Here is a 25683-nt window from a genome sequence, read left to right as displayed (position 1 = left end):
CGTGTGTGTCTGGTGTATCTGAAAAAGCAGACTATATGACAAAGAGGTCGATAATTGTTGCTGTCATGTATAGCTAACATTGATTATTCTACTTCAAGCCTTGAGGCAGACAAACAGACCTTCACCTTGAGATGTGGGACACAATGAATTCTGAGAAGCATTGCGCCCCCATGCAGTCTATTTTTCTGAAGTTTCCTCTTTCTTTTGGTCTTCAGTTTAAAGACCCACTCATCCTGTTGCTGTTGGCGTCCGCTGTCATCAGCGTGTTGATGCGGCAGTTTGATGATGCCGTCAGTATCACCGTGGTAAGCTCCTGCTCACTCCCCTCTGTCAGACTTTTGATTTCCTTGAAGTTCTGGATCAGTTCATTAACACTCTTGTATCATTCTTTTTGCAGGCCATTATTATCGTTGTTACAGTTGCCTTCGTACAGGTAAGTCCAACATACACTGATGACATTACCTTACTTGTCATGCCTTCATTCATAGCTATAGACCTCAGAGCGTTCGCAAATGTCAGAATACTTTTGAGATACTTTGGAAAAACTTGAAGTCTCATAAATTAATGAGGTGTAGTGAGAGTGTAAGTGTGGTGGACATTTACTGTCAGCTCTGTTCTGCTTCATTTCAGGAATACCGATCAGAAAAATCTCTGGAGGAACTAGGGAAACTTGTGCCTCCAGAATGCCACTGGTGAGCATTACCTACAGAACTCAAAAAGTGCTTTACCTTCCACAGCTTTAATAGATAGATGTCAAAACAAGTTGCTATTAGAATGGAATCAGGCTTAACAAATAAATGACACAAAATCAATCCTACTTTTGGGAAAGTATTTATACTACTGTTACTTTTTTTTATTTATTTTTTTTTATGTTTTTGAAGTAAATCTCTTATGCTCATCAAAGCTGTAATTATTTGCTTAAAAATACAGTAAAACAGTAATATTGTGAAATATTATTTCAGTTTAATATTGAATATTCAACAGCCATTACTTCAATCTTCAGTGTCACATGATCCTTCAGAAATCATTCTAACATGCTAATTTGGTGCTCACGAAACATTTCTTTTTATTGCCATTGTTGAAAACAGTTGTGCTGCTTAATATTTTTGAGGAAGCAGTGGTATGCTTTTTTCAGGATCCTTTGAATAGAAAGTTAAATGCTGGGGTTTTTTTATGCTAATTACTACACGTACATTAGTGTCACATCCATTTTTACTATCAGATGACGATCCCAACAAATGTGCCTCATACCAGGGTCACTGTCTGTGAAACACATTTTATTGGACTGTGATATTTATAATCCTCTGAGAAAACTGTTTTTCATTCTACTGACATTGTCAGTTCTTATTCAAATAAATCTGAAACACCTTATATAGTTGTTTTATCTCCTATTTTAACCTGGATTGTACCTTAAAAATAGACTTGAAAGCTTCTTTCTTTCTTTTTTTTTTTTGTCTTTAATCTTTCTCTCTTTCTGTTTGTCTTTAATCTTTCTATTTTTTTTTTTTTTCTGCTACATTAATGATTTAATACGTGAGGGCTATCTGTGGGTGAGAGCTCTTGATGGCTTAAGTGTATTTTCCAGAGCTTTACACCCACCAAATGCATAAAAGACAGCCTTTCAGACAACATATGGAGAGAGTGAGAATGGGAGGTGTAATTTCCACTTCAAACACACAAAGTCTCATATTTGCACTTCAAAACCAGGCCACGCCACAGTCTTGAGCCATGTTCTCAAACACCTGTAGAACACCACTCAGCACAGTGTGTTATCCTCTTTTTCTCTGCCACTCTTACATGATTCCTGCAACAAGCTTTTTTTTTTATTGTTGCCAAGACTGTTGGAAGTACATTTACAAAAGTATTTGACCTCCATCTAGCCCGCAGGGCACAAATCTCAAGGTCTGTCCACATGAATTCACTGGCCTAATTTCAAACCGTTCAACACTGTCCCTTTGTCGCCCTCTCCATTTCTCTTTCCAACTCATCTCATCTCTCCCTGTACTCCAGTGTTCGAGAAGGACGTCTGGAGCATCTTCTGGCACGAGAGCTTGTACCTGGAGACACCGTCTGTCTGTCAGTCGGAGAGAGAGTCCCAGCTGACCTTCGTCTTTTCGAGGTGTGAAATGAATGTCTCTTCTTGTCTCTTTCTCGTTCTCTTCCATGTGTCTCTTTTATGCACTTAGTCACTGTGTGTACATGCAGAACAATATTCTATTATGAATTATAATTTGGTCATATTCTAATTATGTACATGCCAAATATCTTTATTATTACTATAAGCAGATTAAGCCAATACTACAGTTTCAAGAGATACTCAATTCAGAATATTCACTGTAACAGAATGTCAAAACAAAGGTAATTTTGTGTAATATTAAATGAATTGGACTTAATTGGAAAGTGATGCACATGTAAACTGTCACACTCAATCAAACACTTCCCAGAACAATGTGTTTTGAGGTTTTCTGGATTGTGCATTGGCAGTTAGTGGTAGAAATGCTTGTGCTTGAAATAGCAGCAACGTTCTAATGGCCTGTTAGTGAATTTGACCCTTCCCTGCCCCGCAGGCGGTGGATCTGACAGTTGACGAGTCCAGTTTGACAGGAGAGACCACCCCCTGCACCAAGACCTCTGCCCCTCAGCCGGCTGCCACCAATGGCGATATCACGTCCCGCAGTAACGTTTCCTTCATGGGTACCCTGGTGCGCTGTGGGAAGGCCAAGGTACAGTTACATCTAGACCTGAACTGAATCTACCCCCCACAGAAATCCTCAGAAAACTCATAATTCAAGCTGCCTTCATTCATAAAATTATACATATCCCCCACTGCTTGCATGCTTGTTTTTGTTTTTCTTTAGTATAGTTGCATTTTGAAAGAGTAAATGTTTCAATAAGGTAAAATTTCACTGGTGCACTGTGGGAAGGCTAAGGTACTGTTACATCTTTGTAATTGCTATTTGATGCATCAGACTACAAGGTACAGTACCTGTCAAATGTTTGGAAACATTACCATTTTTTAATGTTTTTGAAAGAACTCTGTTATGCTCACCAAGGCTACATTTATTTGATCAAAAATACAGTAAAACAGTAATATTGTGAAATATTATTACAATTTAAAATCATTTTCTATTTTAATACATTTAAAAATGTAATTTATTCCTGTGATGACTGCTGAATTTTCAGGATCATTACTCCAGTCTTCAGTGTCACATGATCCTTCAGAAATAATTCTAATATGCTAATTTGCTGCTCTTATTATCAATGTTGAAAACAGTTGTGCTGCTTAACTTTTTTTTTTTTATGTAATCTCCAAACTTTTGACAGGTACTGTATCACCAATTACAACACTAAAACAGTTTGCAAAATGTAAAAAAGGCCCCTTTTAAACATGTTTGTTTATAGTTATCACTGACTTTTGATCTGTGTGAAAAGTTTTGAAGTTCAAAGTCAAGTCACACAGTTATTGTTTTCCTAAACATGAATAAAAAGGAATAAAAATAAATAGCGATACATTTTTAAAAAAAAATTATATTAGTGTTTATTTATATATTAATCTATCCATTCTTCAGATTTCCCCACATAATTACAAAATGTGAAAAAAGTATGAAAATTATATGTGAGACTCACTAGACATTTTTTTTTTTTTTTTTTTTTTCTTCATCGGATAAGATGAATCATTTGCACACATTTTTAATAATTTTGCTTTTAAATTGTAGGGCATTGTCATAGGCACTGGAGAAAATTCTGAATTTGGCGAAGTTTTTAAGATGATGCAAGCAGAGGAGGTAATCATGCATAAACCAGACAGATTGATGTTCTAAAAAACACATTTGCTTCATATTTAAATGTTTTCTTTCCTTCTTATTGTTTTTTTTAAACAGGCTCCTAAAACCCCATTACAGAAAAGCATGGATTTGCTGGGAAAACAGCTCTCCCTTTATTCCTTTGGGATAATCGGTAGACATCTTGTTAAGATTGTCCAATTAACATTCATTGCACTTTCATGAGCTAGTGATACATACCATCTCATTAAATATGCAAACCCTAATTTCGGTTCTGTCATATCCTGCCTTCACTCTCTGTGACGGCACTAATATATTTCCATTTTCAGGGGTGATCATGATGGTCGGATGGCTTCAGGGGAAGTACATTCTAGACATGTTCACCATAGGCGTCAGGTATGTCCTTAATTAGTTCAGCACAGAGACGGATGTTCCCGAGAGGCATGTCACTTGATGTGTAGTGCAGGTTTCGGCCTTTTAAGTGTTGCATCATTGCTCTTCTCTTCAGCCTGGCTGTGGCAGCTATCCCAGAAGGCCTCCCCATCGTGGTGACGGTGACTTTGGCACTGGGAGTGATGAGGATGGTGAAGAAACGTGCAATCGTTAAGAAATTGCCCATAGTGGAGACGCTGAGTATGCCAACATTGTGACATACTAAAATTGTTTATTATGCAAAAAGTTTTAATGGTTTCTCTCTCAAAGCACATTGTAGTGGGAAAAACATGTTTATCCTCATTTATCTAAGTATGAGGGCATGACATGCAACCTACCTGTGTTAGTGTATTTAATCAAGTGACATTGAATTTTTTTGGGATGCACCAATACCAGTATCTGTATCAGGCCCGATACTGCGCTTGTATACTTGTACTCATTAAAATGCTCAGATACAAACAACTGATACCACGCAGCGTGGACAGTACAGTGCTTGTGACAAAGAAACACTGACAACAGAGCAAACAGAGAGGAGAATGGATATATCAGAGAAGGATGTCTATAAAGTAAATGTATTTTTAGGAGCAATTACTAAGGTTAACTGATGCTAAAGCGAGAGAGTTGCATGCTCTTGATTGCTGATCATTCACTCAGCACACATGCATCATTTGAATTAAAATTAAATTGTATGTGCAATTAGAAACATGAACTGTTACATGATTTATGTATAACGAGTGGTTACCTACATTATTACAGGAAGGCATTCACACAAAATTATGAAAGTATAGACAAGTATCCTTGTGAAACATAGTCGGTTATGTCTTAAGTGGACGTAAACAGTTGAGAAAGTGAACGTGTGTAACAGTATGTTGGATATGTGCAGCTCTTAAAGTGACAGCAGCCTAATAAACCTATTGCTGTCTTTGTCCCTAATGTTAATCTAACAACAAAAGACAAAGAGAAAATCACTCAATGCTCTTGACTGGTTGAGCCCTGCTGGAGCAGCTCTAAATATTCTCTGTGCTATTAAAATAAAGATAAAATATGATAAAGCAATAATATGAACTGTGAAAATAACAGTAGCTCCTACAATACATTTTAACAGACATAATTAGGCATGAAAATAACTGAAGGAATATCTATTTGCTAAACCAACTGATTTGATTGATATTCTTTTGGTTTCTCTCCCCAATATTTTTAAAAATTAAAAATGCTCTAAAGAACTCAGTATCGGCAAGTACTAAAAATAAAAGTATCAGTATTGGACTTGTTCTGGAAAAAGTGGTATCGGTGCATCCCTAGAATTTTTAGCAAAATACCATTGAATTTATTTAGCAGTGTTTTTCATGCTATCTGTGAAAGGTTGTGAATCAATTGAGTTAAAGGACAGGCTGTAAATTATTTGTATTCTGTTGTCAAAGAACTTCTCATCTAATGTTCAGACAAAGACCATGTGTCAGGAAGTTCCTTCCTGTTGGAGAACAAAAAAATGACTTTGGTGGTTTCTCCCCTCTGTGGCCTTATATAATCATCAGTCATAAGAGAATCAGTCAGCCCACAGAGTCAAATGACCAGCCACAGTCACACTGAACATGCACTAATTTAATGCGGAGTAAACACATTAAATCAGACCCAAATGTTCTTGTGGGTGTTAGTAACATTTTAACATTTTTAAGAAATGTTTATTGCTTCACTTAGAACCATTTTCAACCATTTGATGAACTTAATGGCTCTTTACTAATAATGAAACAACACTTTTGCCAAGTAGCACTTGAAGCTATGCTATGTGAGCATACAGTAGTCAGGACTAGGATTGTTTGGCACAGCATGCAGCGGAATTTATCTCTAGAACTATATTTGAATGTAAGTTCGGGCTGAACTAAACACAGATGGTAAAATAGGAATACTTAGGGGTTAAAGGGGTCATTAATTACTCACCCTCATGTCATTCCAAACCCGTAAGACCTTCGTTCATCTTCGGAACAAACATTAAGATATTTTTGATGAAGTCCGGGAGTTTTTTTTTATTTTTATTTTTTTTATAGAAAGCAACGCAATTACCACATTCAAAGTCCAGAAAAGTAGTAGAGACACCATTAAAATTGTCAACATAAATGTAATTTATTTATATAAATAAAAGTTATACAATTTTTTTAATTCAAATATTGTTAGATGAGCCATTTCCCATTTGTAAAGCTGTTACCACTTGAGGCCACACATTTACATTTTACCATAGGGGTGTTGTCACTCCACAAAGATGTTGTTTGTGTTAATATGTGATAATATCATTGTGTGGGTGTCTTGGACAGTATTTTTCAATCTTTTTTTAATACTGGGTCTCATTTACATTTTCTCTTGCACAGATTTTTAATGGAATTCAGAATATCTTTGTTGTGTGTATTAAACTGAGAAACCTCCCTCTCATCTCCAGGCTGCTGTAATGTGATCTGCTCAGATAAGACCGGCACTCTCACTAAAAATGAGATGACAGTCACTCACCTGTTCACCTCTGATGGACAGCATGCTGAGGTAAGGGCCCTAAAATATTTTAGGAGGGTAAAATTACACTACACGACCAAAGTATGTGGACAACCAAACACTAAATCCATATGTGCTTGTTTAGCACTTAATTTTAAATTTTTTGGCATTAATAGGTAGTTAGTCCTTCCTCACAGCTCCCATTTTAGGAAGATTTGCGACCATACATTGGAATCTGAATGAAGAGATTTGCTGTCATTCAGATACAAGAGCATCTTGTCAAACACTGTTGCTGGCTGGCTACACAAGGATATGTTCAATTTGAAAGAATGACTTGTGAAAGTCTTGAGAACAGTATTTAATGTGTATTTACAGTACAGTTCAAAAGTTTGGGGTCAGGTTTTTTTAATGAAAGTAATACCTCTCATCAGCAAGCACGCATTAAATTTATCAAAAGTGACAGTAAATACATTTGTAATATTACAAAAGATTTCTCTTTCAAATAAATGCTTTTCTTTTGAACTTTCAATGAATTAAATTTATTACAGTTTCCACAAAAATGTTAAGCAGCACAAGTGTTTTCAACATCGATAATAATAGAAAATCTTTCTTGAGCACTAAATCATCATATCAGAATGCTTTCTTAAGGATCATGTGACACTGAAGACTGGAGAAATGGCTGCTGAAAATTCAGCTTTGCTATCACAGGAATAAATTACAATTTTTAAAATATATTTTAAAAAAAATGTATTGTTGTGCCTTGCTCTGTCGGGTCTCATTTGTTCTGAAGCCATTACCATATTAGACATACGCAATCTTGAGTGTTAATAGCTGCGGTGTTTCATCAGCCCTATGAATCTGAAGAGAAGCCTCTGGTTTTCTCTCTCAGGAGCAGAAGCAGTGTCTCAGATGCCTGATGGCATCGGTGCAGAGTCCTGAATTCATTGCCGTGCCATCGGCGTGCTCTAATAAATCTTCAAAGCAGTCGGCTGAAGAGTAGATTGAGTCTCTCACTTTTTAAACTTACTAGGTCGCTTCTCCCAGGTCTATTACATCATGCTTTTTTATTTCCCATCCCTCTGGGCTTCAAACAGAGCACTGTCAAAAGACTGCTAAAAGTCATCTAGTGTTTGTGTTCGAGCCTTGCATGGCAGTGCATTTGTGTGTATGTTAAAGTTAGAAACCTTTCCTCAAAATGTAATAACTTCCTTGGAAAGAATGTTTTTCATGATTCCTTCAAATTTCTTTTAAAAATAAAGTTGCTCATATCTCTATAAATCTCTATTTGACATAGTCCCATCCTACATTTTTTTTCCCCCTGTTTCACTTATAAATGCCATACTATTTAAGTTAAAAATGGGTTGTGAATGCTGTTTCATGTTGACTTTAAGGTCTTAAGATGTTTTTGACTGGATTTGGCTTCTCTTACAGGTCACCGGCGTCGGGTACAACAATTCTGGTGAGGTATTGCTGGATGGAGAGGTGGTGCATGGTTTCTCCAACACCTCCATCAGCAAGATAGTGGAGGTGAGGTTGAGAAGAGAATATTATGAATAGCTCAGCTGTTTGGGTACTATAATGTGACGTATTTAATTTGGCGTCTGAAATCCTGTAGGCTGGCTGTGTGTGTAATGATGCTGTGATCAGGAGCAACAACCTAATGGGCCGCCCTACAGAAGGCGCCCTCATCGCCCTGGCTATGAAGGTACAGTATGTTGCGTTCTGTGTGATATGCTGATAATTATTGTTCTTTTGTGATAGCACATGCAACTCTATCATAACTAAATCCAAACAGTGTGGTTGGGTTTGCCTACTGGCTCTTCCCACCTGTTCAAACACAAGGCAGCAGCCTGTGGGAATAATGCCTGCGTGGTACTGTCTGTCACCTTGTGTCACCTTATTTTGGCAAACGCAGAGTATTTGAATCGTTTTTTCTCGCTCATGCTAATTAAGATGAGCAGACACGCTTTCACACCCCATAGAACAGGTTACTGTGGCAACAGCATCTCCCTTGAGGGTCCCGGTTGTGTTAACGTCTGGTACATTAATAACATTGTTTTCACCACGGGGATGTTTACATGGGGTTTAAACAGAGAAATTGATGCAAATAATAATTGATGCATGATAAAAAGAACTGTATTTTTACGTTTTCTGAAGAAAATGTGGGTGGTTCTTGTCTGCACAAAACTCATAGCCACAATGTTAGGGTGTTCAGGGTCAGGCCCTTAACTATAAGAATTACCAGTGTAAAAGAGTTTCAGACTTCATTTTTTATATGTTTGAACAGTGTTTTTGTTGAGGCATCCTTTCTTCAGTTTTCCACATGGTCGACAAAGACTTTGTCTCGCATGATCTGACCTTCCCTTTCTTTCAGATTCTGATTTTGTGTCTATCCATTCTGTTTAAGTTTTTCATGGAACCAAAACTGATCAGTCTCTTTGAGATTAGATTGGATTTTCTATATCATCCTTTAAGGATTCAAGTGAGCAGAGTATGTAACCACATGTCCATTTATGTTCTGTTGTTTATAGATGGGTTTGGAGGGGCTGCAGCAGGAGTTTGTGCGTTTGGAAGAGATCCCCTTCTCCTCAGAGCAGAAGTGGATGGCGGTCCGTGTCGTGCATCGCACCCAGCAGGTAAAAAGCCAAATAATGAGAGAGAACCAAATTGCATATCACAGCTATGCAGATGACACCCAGATTTACCTTGCCCTATCACCTAACGACTACAGCCCCATTGACTCCCTGTGCCAATGCATTGACGAAATTAAAAATTGGATGTGCCTAAACTTCCTTCAGTTAAACAAAGACAAAACTGAAGTCATTGCTTTTGGAAACAAAGATGAAGTTCTCAAAGTGTACACAACCAGACAGAAATATTGCAAGAATTAGATGCTTTGTCTCCAGTCAAGACTTAGAGAAACTTGTTCATGCTTTCATCACCAGCAGGGTGGATTATTGTAATGGATAATCCTCACTGGCCTTCCCAAAAAAACCATAAGACAGCTGCAGCTCGTACAGAACGCTGCTGCCAGGATTCTGAGCAGAACCAGAAAATATGAACACATCACACCAGTCCTCAGGTCCTTGCACTGGCTTCCAGTTGCATTCAGAATTGTTTTTAAATCACTCAATGGCCTAGGACCTCAATACATTGCAGATATGCTCATAGAATATAAACCTAACAGATCACTCAGATCATCAGGATCAAGTCACTTAGAAATTCACTCAAAGCAAGGAGAGTCTGCTTTTAGCTGTTACGCCAGCCGCAGCTGGAACCAGCTTCCAGAAGAGATCAGATGTGCTCCAACAGTAGCCACATTCAAATCCAGACTCAAAACATATCTTTTTAGCTATGCATTTACTGATTGAGCACTGTGCTATGTCCGAACTGTTTGCACTTTATTTTATACATATTACACACCTTTTTATTTCTGACTTTTAATGCATTTTAAATCTTGCTGTCTGGTTGAAAGAGCTGGGAGAATTAGGAAGTAAGCATTTGTTATCCCTGGATGGAGCTGTGACAGAGTTAGTCCAGGATCCCTCTGCGTGAGGAAGATCTATTTAGATCCGCTCTGATGGATAGATCCGTTTAGATCCGCTCTGACGGACAACAAAAAAAACTCCCTGAAACTTCCTAACTCTTCCATCCAGATAGCGGAATTCTCTGTTTTTACTGTTATTTCTATTTCTTATGCGTTCCATTTTTATTATTATGTATTTGGTTCTTCTTTATGTAAAGCACTTTGAATTACCATTGTGTATGAAATGTGCTATACAAATAAAATTGCCTTGCCTAAGCTGGGCCACATGGCAGAAAACACTTTGTAAACTTGAAGGAGTTGATGGTGCTAAGTAATTGGAGCTGAAAATTACTTGGCAGCATCACAATAGTGCATGTTAAATTCACATGCACTTTGGTGATCCCATTGATTTACTTGCACTAAACGAATCCCCCCAAAACGCTATGTCTTAAAATGGGTGGACAGTGCCCAAATGTTTGTCCACTTGGCTGGCTATTTATTATTACTCTCAGGCTCAGACTGAGCTCTCTCAAAGAGCTCTCTTGAAATCTTAAGAACCAATCTGAGTGGGCAGCTTCATGCAGTTTATGGAAGTCAGGGTACACAAGTGTTTATCAGTCCACTGGGAAATAAAAGTGTGTTTAGGTAGCAGGCTGCTGCATAAGAAGAACTCTTTGTTAGGTTCACTGCTTTGTTTTCTGTGTTATGTCTTGGAAATAATCGGTACCAAAGACTTTTTATTACACAAAGATTGTGCACTCATATTACATAAGTCTCGCCATAAAGAATAAGTCTTCTTTATAAAAGAGCCAATTGCAGATTGGTAAAGTCATCGCCTCACTGCAGCTGCCGTTAGATGCTTTGGTTGCTATTCTGAGACTCGCACTTAGGACTGTACATGTGCATTGGTTGTGTCCATTTCAGCATAAGAAACAACATTTTTAAGACAGTTGTGGTCAGATTTCATTAGTGATTTCAAATATGAATCTTAATTGTAAGCTTGGTGAACAGCTTTGAAGAATTTGAGCTATCATTTTATTGCATGTCGGTCTGTTAATGCGGTAACATTGATTCTGATTTACCTAAATGTCATGTTAAAAAAATGGTCACTTTACATATAAATTACACTGCCCTTTCCTTTCTAACTGAGCAGTACTTGGTCAGAATAAGCTGCAAAATTATTCTGTAGTCAAAAGTCTAGTTTTTCGAGACTAACTAATTATGTCTTTCCTTACATCTGATTTAAATGACAGGATAAGCCTGCCGTGTTCTTTGTGAAGGGTGCCTATGAGCAGATCATCCGCTTCTGTACTTCCTACAACAGTAAAGGCGTCACTCTGCCTCTGACCCATCAGCAGAGAGAACTCTACCAGCAGCAGAAGAGCTACATGGGCACTGCGGGTCTCAGAGGTACAGCACTTGTTACACTAGTACTGTTCAAATGTTTGGGGTCAGTAAGATTTTTTTTTTCTTTAAAAAGAAATTAATACATTTATTCTTAAAGCATTAGATCCCACCCTCCCACATAAGTACTTTTTTTTTTTTTATATATTTTGACCACTTCTATTATTGATTGTATCAGGATGTGAAGAGAGTTTCAACCAGGATAACAAAAAGTGTTTAGGAAAACCATTGTGAAAACCTTAAAGTGTTACCTCTGTCACTACTTAAGAATGTGGCTTAAACTTTGCTGAAAGTTACTACTAGCTTCTTTATGTAAAGCTCTGATGTCCTACTTTTTACGAATTGTTTGACTCTTCAATCACAGCTTATATGATTCTTAAGAGCATTTCTGAAAAGTTCTATACATAAAGCTCAGCTCATTTGGTTTCCCAAACTGTGGCTTAATGTCAAACAGCTTTTCTTGCCATGATCAAATCACACATAACTTTGAAATGACACACAAATGTTCTTTGTGTCAGCTCTAATGGTGCCTCCTTAGTTGCACCCTGGCAAGGCTTTCCCAGCTTACAGCTGGCCCGCTTGTCATTTGGCTTGTTTTGATAAGATTAAGTTGTCTCAGAGGACGCAGAAGAAGTGCTTTCACATATTGACATTCCTCTCTATTAGCTTTCTTTAATTAAAGACATTTCATGGAGGACACAGTAATAATATTGAGATCAATCAGGTTTTGGCAGCAGCTGATGCTCTTCATTTGTCCTCTGGCAGTGCTGGCATTTGCTTCTGGATCTGAGATGGGCGCTCTCACCTTCCTGGGGCTGGTGGGCATCATCGACCCTCCCAGACCTGGAGTGAAAGAGGCCGTGGCGACGCTCATCGGCTCTGGAGTGGCAGTGAAGATGATCACAGGGGATTCTCAAGAGACTGCAGTGTCAATTGGTATGACATTCAACTATGTTATTCCTTTTCTGTCTCAGCGGTGTGTCTCTCTATCTTTGACAATTTATATAATTTCTAAACTTTTTCAGCACTTGCACATCTCACATTTTAGGGCTGGAAAATATAGCTACCAAAAATTAGATAATTTTCAGCCTTTTGACAATATTCTATATATAAAGTACACTCTAAAAAATGCTGGGTTGAAAATGGACAAACCCAGCGATTGGGTTGTTTTAACCCAGCGAATGGGTTAAATGTTTGCCCAACCTGCTGGGTAGTTTTATTTAACTGTTGTTTAAAAATTACTGTATTTCTTGCTTAAAATGAACTCAAAATATGTTGGAAATTAATATTTATTAATATGTGTAATAAATTTATTAATAAGTTTAATGAATAATAATTAAACAATAAACATTAAATTGATTATTAATAAATGTTCACCTTTTGATTATTGTTGCCTCTAGTAATTATGTGTCTGATTTTTAATTTCCAACCTATTTTGGGTTCATTTTAAGCCAGCCATATAGTCATTTTAGTAATTTTTGCCTCCTCCTCAGAGTATATATTTATTTATTTATTTTGCAGCATCAGCATTGTTTTGCAGCATAAGCCATTGTGAATATATTATGAATATTCAATATGACACCCTACTCGCATACATTTATTCTTTTGCCTTTCTCCACCACAGCAAGTCGACTGGGTCTCTATACCAAAGGTTCTCAATCTCTGTCTGGAGATGAAGTCGACCAGATGGACATCCAGCATCTCTCTCAGATAGTGTCCAGGGTATGAACACACCTTTATACACTCTAAGCTTCTTCTCAGCACTACGATCCAAAAGACCCACAGCTGAGTTTTGGACAGGTTTCAAATCCACATGAACAGTCTTGAACATTGTTGATTGGCTGATACAAATGAGAAGTGCCAAATAGTTAAAAGAATAAGGGCCGGTTCACACAAAACAGCTTTTTCCATTCCACTGCGCTACTTTTCCATTGTTTTTCAAATTAAACATATGCTAGGATAACTAGGATCTTTAACTGTTGTGCTCATGTCTAACATCTTTTGCAGCATGTCGTGGAATTCTAAAAACAATGCGCTCAAGTTAAAAGTTAAAATTTCTAGACCTTGCACTCTTTTCGTTCCACTGACATGCTATCTCACATTTTTAACAGCAAAAACGTGTTCTGTGTGAACAGGCCCTAAGATGTGCCATGAAATTAATTTGTAACTTGTCTCCACAGATAGTGGTGTTCTACAGAGCCAGCCCTAGACACAAGTTAAAGATAGTTAAGGTGAGTGCACCGAGCAGATTGTTTGTGATCGAGCTCCGCATATGGTATTGTTTTTTAGAATGTTTTTTTCTGGCTTCAGTCCTTACAGAACATCGGTGCAGTTGTCGCCATGACGGGAGACGGTGTTAATGACGCGGTGGCTCTGAAGGCAGCAGACATCGGTGTGGCAATGGGTCAGACCGGCACTGATGTCTGCAAAGAGGCAGCAGACATGATCCTGGTAGACGACGACTTTCAAACTATCTTGTGAGCATACAGTTTCTTGTTCTTTTTTTTTTTTTTTTTTTTCGGGCTTCATCAAACTTGTGTGGATCATTCATATGACATCTGTTGTGTTTACACATGTCCTCAAGCCTTTGTTTCTCACTCTAGGTCTGCCATTGAAGAAGGGAAAGGGATTTACAACAACATTAAGAACTTTGTGCGCTTTCAGCTGAGCACGTGAGTTGGCATGGTTTCATATCAGAAATTAATTTTTTTTTTTTTCATTTGTACGTGGTGTGCGAGAAGCCAGATGGGTTGTGCTGTTTTTAGTTGCTCTAAAGATTTAGTGTAAATATTGAAAATAATTTTTCTGGTGACCTAGTGTCCTTGTTTTGTTTTGTTTTGTTTTATTGTATTGTTGTGATTTTTTTTTTTTTTTTTTTTTTCTCTGGTGGATGCTCACATATAGAGGCAGTGATGTTAGCATTCAGAATTAAAACAAACCCAAAGATATAACCGTGTGATTTTGAAATATTTTAGGGTGCTCCTTTGTCACAAAAACAGATTCTTTTAATTAGTCTTGTGTTTAATTAATTGTTTGTCTTGTGTTTAATTAGTCTTGTCTTTAATTAGGCTGTGTTTATTTGATCAAAATACAGTAAAAAAATGTTATATTGTGAAACATAATATAAATCAAATCAAATGTTTATATTTTAAAAAATGTAAAATAACTGTTTTCTATTGTGATATATTTTAAAATGTAATTTATTCCTGTGATGGAAAAGCTGAATTTTCAGCATCATTACTCCAGTCTTCAGTGTCACATGATTCTTCAGAAATCATTCTAATACGCTGATTTGGTGCTCAAGAAACATTTATTATTATTATTAATGTTGAAAACACTTGTGCTGCTTATAATGCTGTAGATAATACTTTCTTATTTATATTCTATTATTTATATATGATTATGTAAACATTTAAATGTGTATATTATTTTCTATTTTTTATTTTCTTTTTTTAATTTTATTACTTTTCTTTATACTATACAATAATATTTTTGGTGTGTGTTTGTGTATATATATTTATAATATTTGAGAAGATCCAGGTTATGAATAATGATAAAATCATCTCTGAATCTTTGTGCTCACTTTCATTAGGAGCATTGCTGCCCTCACCCTCATCTCCCTGGCAACGCTTATGAACTTCCCAAACCCTCTGAATGCCATGCAAATCCTCTGGATCAACATCATCATGGATGGGCCACCAGCCCAGAGGTAATAAATTGATTACAAACAGATTTATCACTGTCATTGGTCAGGACAACAAGGGTTTAGTGCAAAAACATTGCTTATGTCAAGTAATTGTACATGTTAAGTAATTGCTTGTACATGTAATTGCTTATGTTAAGTAACTTTAATTCTTCTTCTAGTTTGGGAGTGGAGCCTGTTGATCGGGATGTGATCAGGAAACCCCCGCGGAACGTCAGAGACAGTATCATCACACGCAGTCTAATGGTGAAAATTCTAGTGTCGTCCTTCATCATCGTTTGCGGCACTCTGTTTGTGTTCTGGAGAGAGGTAGGCGATATTCATTGCCTTCCTGAACATCATTTGTGTTCTGCTTTGTTTTTCATTTGTGTTCCATTTATATTCAAAACAGGGCATTAGGTAAATGACTAAACTATTTGTTAACACTGTGCCTTGTTAGAGGCATCATGCAGTGCTGTTTATTTATTAGTTTTGTGGTGTTTTTTGCCTGTCTACTTGAGAATTAATATGGAGCCTTGGTACACGAGTGCCATTACCTTTCCTAGTAATTGGTTAGAAACACTTTAAACAAGAGCCGTAAAATGATTAAGTGTTGTTTTTCTCTTGGTAAAGTAGCATCGAAACAGTTTTAGAAAATGTAGTATGTAATGGAGTACATTTAAATTTAATGAAATAATTGTCTCCTGAAAGCTATAGGAACGATGCTAAAAGCTTTTCAAGGAACCACAAAAGCATGTCCTAGATTTTCCCCCACCACTTTCCTTCAGTCTAATAATTTATTTATTTTTTTTTTTTTTCCAGCTGCGGGACAATGAGATCACTCCACGGGACACCACCATGACGTTCACCTGTTTTGTGTTCTTTGATATGTTCAACGCTCTCAGTTCCCGATCACAGGTATAGGCATAATCAACAAAATGTACAAGCATGTTCCCTTTCACATGGAATGTATTAAGAATGTTGGGTGAGCAGAAACACTGCCCCCTGCTGTAGGAATGAGTCATATTGTTTAAAAAGTTCATAATGGCAAAGTGCGTTTTCCTGTCTTTGATTGGTGTTTAAGTCCTGGATTTTATGCCACTGAATCATCAGAGGTTTCTCTTCACTGTTTTGCAGACACGGATGGTGCACGAGATGGGCTTATTCAGTAACAGGATGTTCTGCTATGCTGTGCTGGGCTCCATCATGGGCCAACTCCTGGTCATATACTTCCCTCCACTACAGAAGGTCTTTCAAACAGAGAGCCTCAGCATTTTAGGTATGCAAACAAAAAAATGCAGGAAACCACAGTACACCACATTTTTCATATCACGTACAGTGCAATCCAAAAAATATGTAAAATGCAAATGTGGTATTTATAGTTCTCTAATAAATAAGTAAATATGTGAGACTGATCATGCAAACTCCTTGTATAAACAGATGTTCTTGCTTCCACTGAAGCTCAAGATACTCATTGGAACATTCTTAAATCATCTTAGAGCAGTGTTCTTTTAGTATTATTTATAGCATTTTGAGTTAACTTTCATTTTTATATTTTCAGTTCTCATTTTAATTTTAGTTTATAGGGTTAGTTCACCCAAAAATGAAATTTCTGTCATTAAGTACTCACCCTCATGTCGTTCCAAACTCATAAGACCTTCATTCATCTTCAGAACACAAATGAGGATATTTTTGATGAAATCCGAGAGGTTTCTGAATCACCCATAGGCAGCAAACGTCATTGTACCTTTCAAGGCCAGAAAGGTACTAAAGACATCATTAAAATAGTCCATGTGACTACAGTGGTTCAACCTTAATGTTATGAAGTAATGAAAATAATTTTTGTGTGCAAAAACAAGACAAAAGGAATGACTTTATTCAACAATTTTGTCTCTCCTCTGTCTGCTGTTTACATTGTAGAGACAGTGCAGGGCTTCCGTGTTCTATGTCCGAACGCCGACTCATTATTGGCCAACACTGTACGCATGCGTGTGCTGCTGACGTAGGAGCTGGCCAATAATAATGACAGGGAAGAGATGAAATTGTTGAATAAAGTACTTTTGTTTTTGCACACAAAAAGTATTCTCTGCTTCATATCATTAAGGTTGAGCCACTGTAGTCACATGGACAATTTACCAAAGTCTTTACTACTGTACCTTTCTGGGCCTTTAAAGGTGCAATGACGTTGCTGCCTATGTATAGTTCAAATACCTCTCAGATTTCTTTAAAAATATCTTAATTTGTGTTCCGAAGATGAACGAAGGTCTTGTGGGTTTGGAACGACATGAGGGAGAGTAATTGATGACAGAAATTTCATTTTTGGGTGAACTAATCCTTTAAGTTCTAGCCATTTTGTTATGTGATTGTCCATTTTTATTCGTTTTGTAATTTGTAATCTTTATTTTTATTTCAGTTTTAGAAATTTTAGTACTTTTAGTACAGCTTAAACATAATTTATTTCAGTTAGTTGCCAGGACAACTATTCAAATTTTTTATTGAATATTAATATTATTTAATTTCAGCTTTATTTCAATTAACAAGTTTATATAGTTATGGTTTTAGTTTTAGTTATAAATAACCCTTTCCAAGAGAACATGATTATCATGTCTTACATAAACTTGTGGATTTTTGGAATGCTGCTATCATTAAAGCAAACGATTTAATACCAAATATTAATTCTGAAAAATGTTCTTTTTCATATTTTAAATTTGTTCAGCTAATAAAATAATCAAATTCTTTATTAAATTAAATGAAAAAAATTATTGGTTTATCATGTAATTAATTTAAACAAAACATTTCTTTGTTTTACAAAGAACATTTTCTTACATACACATTTTCTTGTGTATTTCATTGTTGATTTATAAGTGTCATCCTAAACACTTATTGTGTTTAGGATGTGTGTGCTTCACGTGATTTGTTCACTGATATATGCACCGTCCTCTCCGTGCAGATCTGCTGTTCCTGCTGGGCCTCACGTCCTCTGTCTGTGTGGTATCGGAAGTTATAAAGAAATTAGAGCGACTCAGAGGTGGAGAAAAAATGGCAGACACTGATGATTTCCATGACGTATGACACACATTGTGTCCCGTGCAGGAGATGGTGGGCGGGGCTGGGGCGTGTGGTTTAGAATGTCGCTTGGACCGGTCTCATACCGTACGAAACAATCCAGTGTGATCAGTCAAGTCTGACTTGTATGTGCAGTTCCTTTTTTTTATGGTCAAGACCAGGAGCTGATAGTGGAGCTATGAACTGGTCCTGGCTGAAATGTCGCCTCTTGCCCATGGAGATGCTTTGGTGTGCTGCTTTATGACTGTACTACTTCCCATAGCATCTGGAAGAACTTTATTTATGAGATACTGTATCTGTCCATACAGTGGCTGTTTTGATTTCATGATTTAAGGGATGTATTCTGATTTTATTATTATTATTATTATTATTAAAAGGATTTTGTGTCTTCTGTTTAAACATTTCTGGTTAGAGGTTTGTGGAACAATATGGATAATGCCTTTTTGCATTCCAGATTCCAAATTATGCTTGAATAATCATTTATTTTGCATTGCAAAATGCTGTAAGCTTTTGTCCTCTTAAACCATGAGCGTTCCAGTGTTTGGTGGAACGGACCACTTAAAATCTCATGTTTTGGGTCACAATGAGACTTGGTGTGAATTAATACGTATGTGATGTGCTAAACCATCACATCATTTGCTTAATTTTTTTTTAACATTTTACATTGATGCCATATTCATTTTGTAACTGAAGATTATAAGATACAGGATCCCACAATATGATGGCATTACGAGATTACAGGGTCCTACCTTATGATGACCTTCAAGGTACATGCACTAGTAGTTCTATGCCCTTATGCTGATGGTTAATACAACTGGCTTGTACAATTACTTATCAGTTTCTCTGTATTTACATAATATCAGTACGATATTATTATTTTCCTTATGTTAATACACTGGTATCAGGGCCATCTGAAGTAAGATTTTGCCTTTTTTTACCTTACTTTGGCTTTTATCTATAGTGTTATTTATTTTCTCACCAGCTTGGTGCTTGGTTAGGTGAATGCTTAGTATTTTAAGGTTTAATGATGTAGTTGGTTAAATGGATGCTCATGTTGGGTGTACAGAAATGTTCGACTAAAGTTTGACTGACACTAACCCCCTCCACGCCCCCACCCCATGCCAGAAAAAACCTCAGTGCAGCCCACCAGCATTGTCTTATTTCCATCTGCCAACACTGTATCTTGTTACTGTGGTACAGGTAAAGATGATACTCTTGAGTTTTTACAGTATGTGATCATATTTCTCCTCTGTATTGCAGATAGTGGTTGTTTATGGCCACATTGTGCAATTCTTTTTCTGCCCGTTCTGTTTTCTAGCATCTCTCTTGCTTTGAAAACAAACAATGTAATACACTGATATTGAACAGTATAAACATTTTAAATGAAGGGTGATAGGTAAAAAGCTTTTTTTTTTTTTTTCTATTTTTGAGATTGTATTTATTTTATTGTGGTTTGCACAGCTGAAACCAGTAATCTGTTGTGGTCATTTCAGAACACAATTGTACAATAAAATTTTTTACAAATTAAAAAAAAAAAAAAAAATCTGTATTCAATCTGATTATTTAACTATACCTTATGTAAAGGAATGAAATGCATGCACTACATGAATTATTTCAAGTCAAGTCCGTTTTTATTTGTCCAGCACTTTTCACAATGCACATCGTTTCAAAGCAGCTTTACAAAAATTCATGATGATGATGTTTATAATACTTTAATGCCCAATTGTCCACATGTTGCAGTTTAGAGCTGTACAATAAGATAGTTTACATATGATTTACAGACAGTCAATTAGTTGAGATTTACTCTGTTGACTATATCATTGTATGTGAGTGTACTGTATGTTGCTGAATATACTTCAGGTAATTGTAAGTTAACATATGCTGTAATATAGAAATCTGTAAAGTTATTTACACACCAAAGAAAGATTAAAATAGAAAAATAATTTAATACTTCAATTAAAAACATTCATGTTATGTTTGTAAATATGTTCATTAAAATACTCATTATAACATTATAATGGCATTATAACACAATCATAGAAAAAAAAAAAGACCTTCTTGATACCAATATCCAACAGCTTAATACAAATATCTCAAACTGATTTTTGGTTTAAATCAAGTGATACTGATGTCATACAGTGGACATGCTATCATTTTAACATTCATTCTGATGCAATGCCTTTCCCTATTTCCATTGTAAGTGCATTACTGCAAACTAATGATTTTTTGTTTGTTTTTACAAGTCGAAGCATCTCCTCTCAGATTTCTTGGAGGGATGATAAGCATTTCGAGCTTTAGCCTTGTGTCTGGTACGGATGGCTATGCTGTTCCTTCTGTTCCAATCGAGATCATCATCTTCATTGTCATCGATATCCTCATTCATCAGATGTTCAAACCAACTGCTCAGATCATCTATAGACTGATTCTGGGCTTTGTAGCCATTCTGTGTTTTCCCAGCATCTCTGCGCTCAAGCCCAGTTTTCATTTTATTGATGAAGTCTTCACCCACTAAGCTCACAATTGCATCCTTCAGCTGTTTGAAGAGATGCTCAGCGCTTGAGCCCCTCATCAGCAGAGACTCCAGAGCGATGCCTCTCCTGAGCTCTCGAACGACCTGGTGCACCAGTGTTCCACTGTACAAACTAAACACAACACAAGAACACACTTAGTATTCATGTGTAAGATGTAAATATTCATATACATGTTTGTGTGTGTGTATATGTACGTATATGTATGTGTGTATATATATATATATATATACATAGTCATGTGAAAATGTTAAGACACCCTATTGAATTTCAGGTTTTTTCCATATCAGGACATAATAAAAAAAATCATCTGGTCTTTGACAGGTCTTAAAATTTGTGAAATACAAACCTCACCACAACCCATGACATATCACACCGTGTCATTATTTATTTAACAAAAACTAGGCCCAAACAGAAAAGCTATGGGTGAAAAACTAAGGACACCCTATGATTCATTTGCGTATAGATCCACTTTTAGCAGCAATATCTTGAAGTAATCATTTTCTGTATGACTTCATCAGTCTCTCACATCGTTCCGGAGGAATTTAGGCCCATTCTTCTTTACAATGTTGCTCCATTTTATTGAGGTTTGTGGACATTTGTCTATGCACCGCTTTCGCCACAGGATTTCCGTCGGTATGAGGTCTGGACTTGCCTGGGCCATTGCAACACCTAATTTCTTCTTCTTCTTTTTTTTTTTTTTTTTCTTTTTTTCAGCCATTCTGTTGTAGATTTTCTGGTGATCTTCAGAACATTGTCTAGTTGCATGACCCAATTTTGGCCAAGCTTTAGCTGTCGGACGGATGGCCTCACATTTGACTCTAGAATACAGAGGAGTTCATGGTCGACTCAATGACTGTGAGATGCCTAGGGTCTGTGGCTACAAAACAAGCCTAAAATCATCACCCCTCCACCAGCATCCTTGACTTTTGTTATACGTGTTTGTTCTGACATGCTGGGTTTAGTTTTCACCAAACTTGCCACTGTGCATTATGGCCAAACATCTCCACTTCGGTCTTGTCCGTTCAAAGGACTTTGTTCCAGAAGTCTTGTGGTTTGTTTAGATGCAACTTTGCAAACCGAAGCCGTGCTGCCATGTTTCAGGCTTTCTCCTGGCAACCCTTCCAAACATGCCACATTTGTCCCATCTTTTTCTAATTGCACTGTTATAAACTTTATCATTTAAAGTAAATAATTTATCATTATCATGTGAACTGAGGCCTGTAGAGTCTCAGACAGAGTTCTTGGGTGTTTTGCGATTTCTCTGAGCATTACACAGCCTGATCTTGGGGTGAATTTGCTGGGACGTCCACTCCTGGAAAGATTGGTGTCTGATTTGAATGTCTTCCACTTGTGAATAATCTTCCTCAATGCAGAATGATGGACTTCAAATTGTTTGGAAACGGCTGTATAACCCTTCCCAGATTGAAGGCAGCAACAAATGCTTCTCTAAGATCATTGTTGATGTCTTTCCTCCTTGACATTGTGTTAACACACACCTGAAGGCTCCAGACCAGCAAACTGCCAGAACTTCTGCTTTTATAGAAGCGTTCACACTTGCTGATGATCAGTTAAGCAAAACCATTTATTTAGCAGTGCCTGACTGCTACTTACCATCCTAATTCCTAAGGAAACAATAAGGCTGTCCTTAGTTTTTCACCCATGGCTTTTCCATTTTGGCCTAGTTTTTGTTAAATAAATAATGACACAGTGTGATTATGTTCTGTGTTGTTATTTTATTCTCCCAATTTTAAGACCTGCCAAGAACCAGATGAGTTTTTTTATTATGTCCTGATACGGAAAACCATGGAATTCAAAGGGGTGTCCTAACATTTTCACATGACTGTGTGTGTGTGTATATATATATATTTTCTATTATTATTAATATTATTATTAATAGCACAGGCTGGAGAGAAAGGAACTGGATTGGGAATCACGAACCAGGGGTTTGTAACAATAGAGATCAAAAGAACAAATATTATCAAAAAAGGATGGTTTATAAGTAATAAAGGGTGTTGTACCGTGCACACTCTGGTTCAGATAGTGGAAGACACAGTAAACGATTGAGAGTGAGACTCCACTTCAGGCACGACTGCCACTGGCTGTAAAGATGAGCTGCTTCCTCCTCCAAGTAGATCCTTCCTCGACCCGTTTGTAGTTTGAGTCTGAACTGCATGTCTAAACCACCAAACAAAAACAAAAAACATGTATTGATAGTCTTTTTTTCTCAAAATTCATTTAGGTAGTCATTAAACCAAATCTCCCTTATTGCATTCCAAAGGTGTCATACATGCCTGAGGCTGCTTTGTTACTTTATTGCATGCTATGAAAACATCATCTTCTGCTAACAAGATAATAAATGATAATGTCAATACCTCTTTCTGTTTTAGGTGTACTTTTGAGCTTTCCATAGACCATTCCCAGTAGCAGCCCCCAGAGATGCACTTGGCACGGCTGAGGTTGTGCATTTACAAGCCAGTAACGTGTCGCAAACATTTGCAGCTGTAGAGCACGTGGGATCCCTCTTAACATTGTGGACGACACACCCAAAGTGTCAAGGAACACCTGAAGTCGCACGTCATGTGGTTCCTAGAAACATTAGAAAGACAAATACTGTAAAACAAACAGTTTCATTTCACTTCAAAACAGTGCTAAGACATCTTCATTACCTTCCATAATGTGTCCAGTTGAAGTTCTTCCATCACCCTGGTCTGTATGGCTTCAACCTTCTGATTGCTTATTGTTAATTCTTGTCTGCCATATTCCTCTACATAGCGCTTGCTTGTGCCAGTGAATATTTTAAGGGCTTGTTTGTCTGCTGTCTGTTTTTCTCCCAACAACAGTAACCCATAAATCACCTGGCGTATGGGGCGAGAGGTTTCACTGCTGCAAGGGAGTTCGAAATTCTCAACCTGGGATATCAAGAAAACCCTTTGGTGTAACAGTGCATCGATGATGGTGGCACTCATCCTCCCCTCAAGTAGAGGCTTCAAGGTCCATTCAGGCAGAACTTGCAGAGGACCTGTCAAAGCTGTCTGTGGAATCACCTTCGAGTTAAAGAACTGGGCAAGAGAGCCAGGGATGAGCTTGTACTCTTCAATTCCCTTCAAAAGTGCTTCTTGAGCGATGGCCTTTTCTTTGTTGTCTATATATTTCAGCAAAGCACTTAGAGCTTCTTCTGGCCCTGGAAACTGGGATAGCCAGTTAAGCAACCCATCAATACGGGCATTTTTCATGCCAGTTACCGAGTACTCCTCCCAATCCAGGTCCTTGATATTTGGCAACTTCACATAATCGTTGCCTGAGATGGAAGCGAAGAGTGGGAGAAGGTCAGCGTTCATTTTGAAAGATTCACAGAATTTTCCCACTGTAAAGTGTTTGACTTGGATGAATTTTTTGTTTGTCCTTCTGTCCACACTCACGTTTTTCCACTGGAAATGTGTGATTGGCAGGAATCCCGCTTTGAGGTTGAATATATAGAAGTCACTGTCGTTGGACAAAACTGGACAATTCCACTCTTTAGCCAAGGCAGCAATTTCCCAATCAGCCTCTTCAATACACTGAACCAGTGGTACCTTGAGCTTATGAAGTAGCTGTCTGAACACATTTTTAATGAGCATAGGAAGCACTGTCCCTCTCTTCCCTATAGACAGGGCATAGGCCGCATTTATTTTCTGCTGTTTTCGTTTCATGATAGTGTCTAATTTTTTGTCTGTGTGGTCAGTCCCGCCATCAAGTACAACATAAGGGCGAATGTCACATGCTGCGAGGTTCTTAAAGAACTGTATGATCAGCTCCTCAAAAGCATCATAGTCTCCTCCATGCATCTGATCCAAATTGCAGTCAAAGTACAGCGCATAAAATAAGTTACATCCATCAATTATTAGTCGATTGTCTCTAAAAGCCCAGCTCCTTAAATAATTTCTGTCGCTACTTTCAATGTAGCTCTTCAGTCCTTGGACTCCCATGTTGAGAAATGGTTGTCAACAACTTTCAGTAATATTTTTTGCTTGCTGTGAAAACATAAATAATTTTCTAATTATTGAGATTGTAATAGATAGCTATAATAAATTAATGTATAATTTTAATTTATAAAATGCATAAAAATAATATTTAATATCAAAGTATTAAAAATAATATTTAATATCAACGTATTCAAAATAAATACATACTCGACATAATTTGCATTAGACTATATAAAAAGTTATATCGTAATGTTAACTTTGTTCCTTTAACCGTCACGATATTGTATAGTGCAAAATGTTACAAACATAACAGCTTCATAATTCATCTGATATCAAATCTCAGATAGCGTTCTTGATTTGGTCGGAATATAAATATAAAGTAGAGTATGTTTAAGTAGAAAGAATATTAAAGTAATTGAAAACAACTTACCGAATGCTGAGAAATGAATGTGTGAGGCGTCTGTGCGCTTTATGTAGCCTATCCAAACACTTTGTAGATCTTATATAAAACAGACTGGAAACCGAAACTTAATCATATGACGTTAGGAATTTCCAACAAAGCGAAACTTGGCAGCAGCACCATCACAAACATGAGTCTGTTATGGATACTTCTGACATGTAAACATAGGCTGTAAATATCTGCAAAAACACTAAAAATTTTACCAAACAAAACGGATCAGATTAGCCAATCTGTTGTGTGGTACAAAAACACTGGCTAAAGAGTCGTTTTTTGAAATGGGCTTAAACGTTTTGTATTTTATATATGAAGACTTCAGATGCAAAAGCCTCTTAAGTGCCATCTGAAATTTTCTTCTAAAAT

At 37.0% G+C, this 25683-nt stretch overlaps 2 protein-coding genes across 3 annotated transcripts in view; one reads left to right on the top strand and one right to left on the bottom strand.

Moving 5' to 3' along the window:
* Nucleotides 1-19789, top strand: part of atp2c1 (ATPase secretory pathway Ca2+ transporting 1) — a 35816-nt gene extending 16027 nt beyond the window's left edge. For both annotated transcript variants that reach the window (XM_051864663.1, XM_051864664.1), the window contains exons 4-27: nt 216-305; nt 398-433; nt 631-692; nt 2011-2119; nt 2568-2723; nt 3717-3785; nt 3882-3957; nt 4112-4178; nt 4291-4415; nt 6646-6743; nt 8124-8219; nt 8308-8397; nt 9224-9328; nt 11472-11628; nt 12388-12558; nt 13247-13344; nt 13803-13853; nt 13933-14099; nt 14226-14294; nt 15215-15331; nt 15487-15634; nt 16127-16222; nt 16442-16583; nt 18255-19789. In XM_051864663.1, the coding sequence (XP_051720623.1) occupies nt 216-305; nt 398-433; nt 631-692; nt 2011-2119; nt 2568-2723; nt 3717-3785; nt 3882-3957; nt 4112-4178; nt 4291-4415; nt 6646-6743; nt 8124-8219; nt 8308-8397; nt 9224-9328; nt 11472-11628; nt 12388-12558; nt 13247-13344; nt 13803-13853; nt 13933-14099; nt 14226-14294; nt 15215-15331; nt 15487-15634; nt 16127-16222; nt 16442-16583; nt 18255-18376 (2517 nt within the window). In that variant the 3' untranslated portion in view covers nt 18377-19789. The remainder of the gene's footprint in view (nt 1-215; nt 306-397; nt 434-630; nt 693-2010; nt 2120-2567; nt 2724-3716; nt 3786-3881; nt 3958-4111; nt 4179-4290; nt 4416-6645; nt 6744-8123; nt 8220-8307; nt 8398-9223; nt 9329-11471; nt 11629-12387; nt 12559-13246; nt 13345-13802; nt 13854-13932; nt 14100-14225; nt 14295-15214; nt 15332-15486; nt 15635-16126; nt 16223-16441; nt 16584-18254) is intronic.
* Nucleotides 19790-19979: 190 nt separating this feature from the next.
* aste1a (asteroid homolog 1a) lies at nt 19980-25415 on the bottom strand. The gene is made up of 5 exons (XM_051864681.1): nt 25294-25415; nt 23568-24911; nt 23274-23487; nt 22920-23076; nt 19980-21012 (listed from the first exon to the last, which is right to left on the bottom strand). The coding sequence occupies exons 2-5, from the start codon at nt 24864-24866 to the stop codon at nt 20607-20609; spliced, it is 2076 nt and encodes a 691-aa protein (XP_051720641.1). The 5' UTR covers nt 24867-24911; nt 25294-25415; the 3' UTR covers nt 19980-20606.
* Nucleotides 25416-25683: the final 268 nt, after the last annotated feature.

The sequence above is a fragment of the Ctenopharyngodon idella genome, chromosome 16 (genome assembly GCF_019924925.1).
Source record: "Ctenopharyngodon idella isolate HZGC_01 chromosome 16, HZGC01, whole genome shotgun sequence".
In the NCBI taxonomy this organism is placed as follows: Eukaryota; Metazoa; Chordata; class Actinopteri; order Cypriniformes; family Xenocyprididae; genus Ctenopharyngodon; species Ctenopharyngodon idella.
The sequence above is the reverse complement of the archived record's forward strand: the minus strand, read 5'-3'. Positions and strand labels throughout refer to the sequence as shown.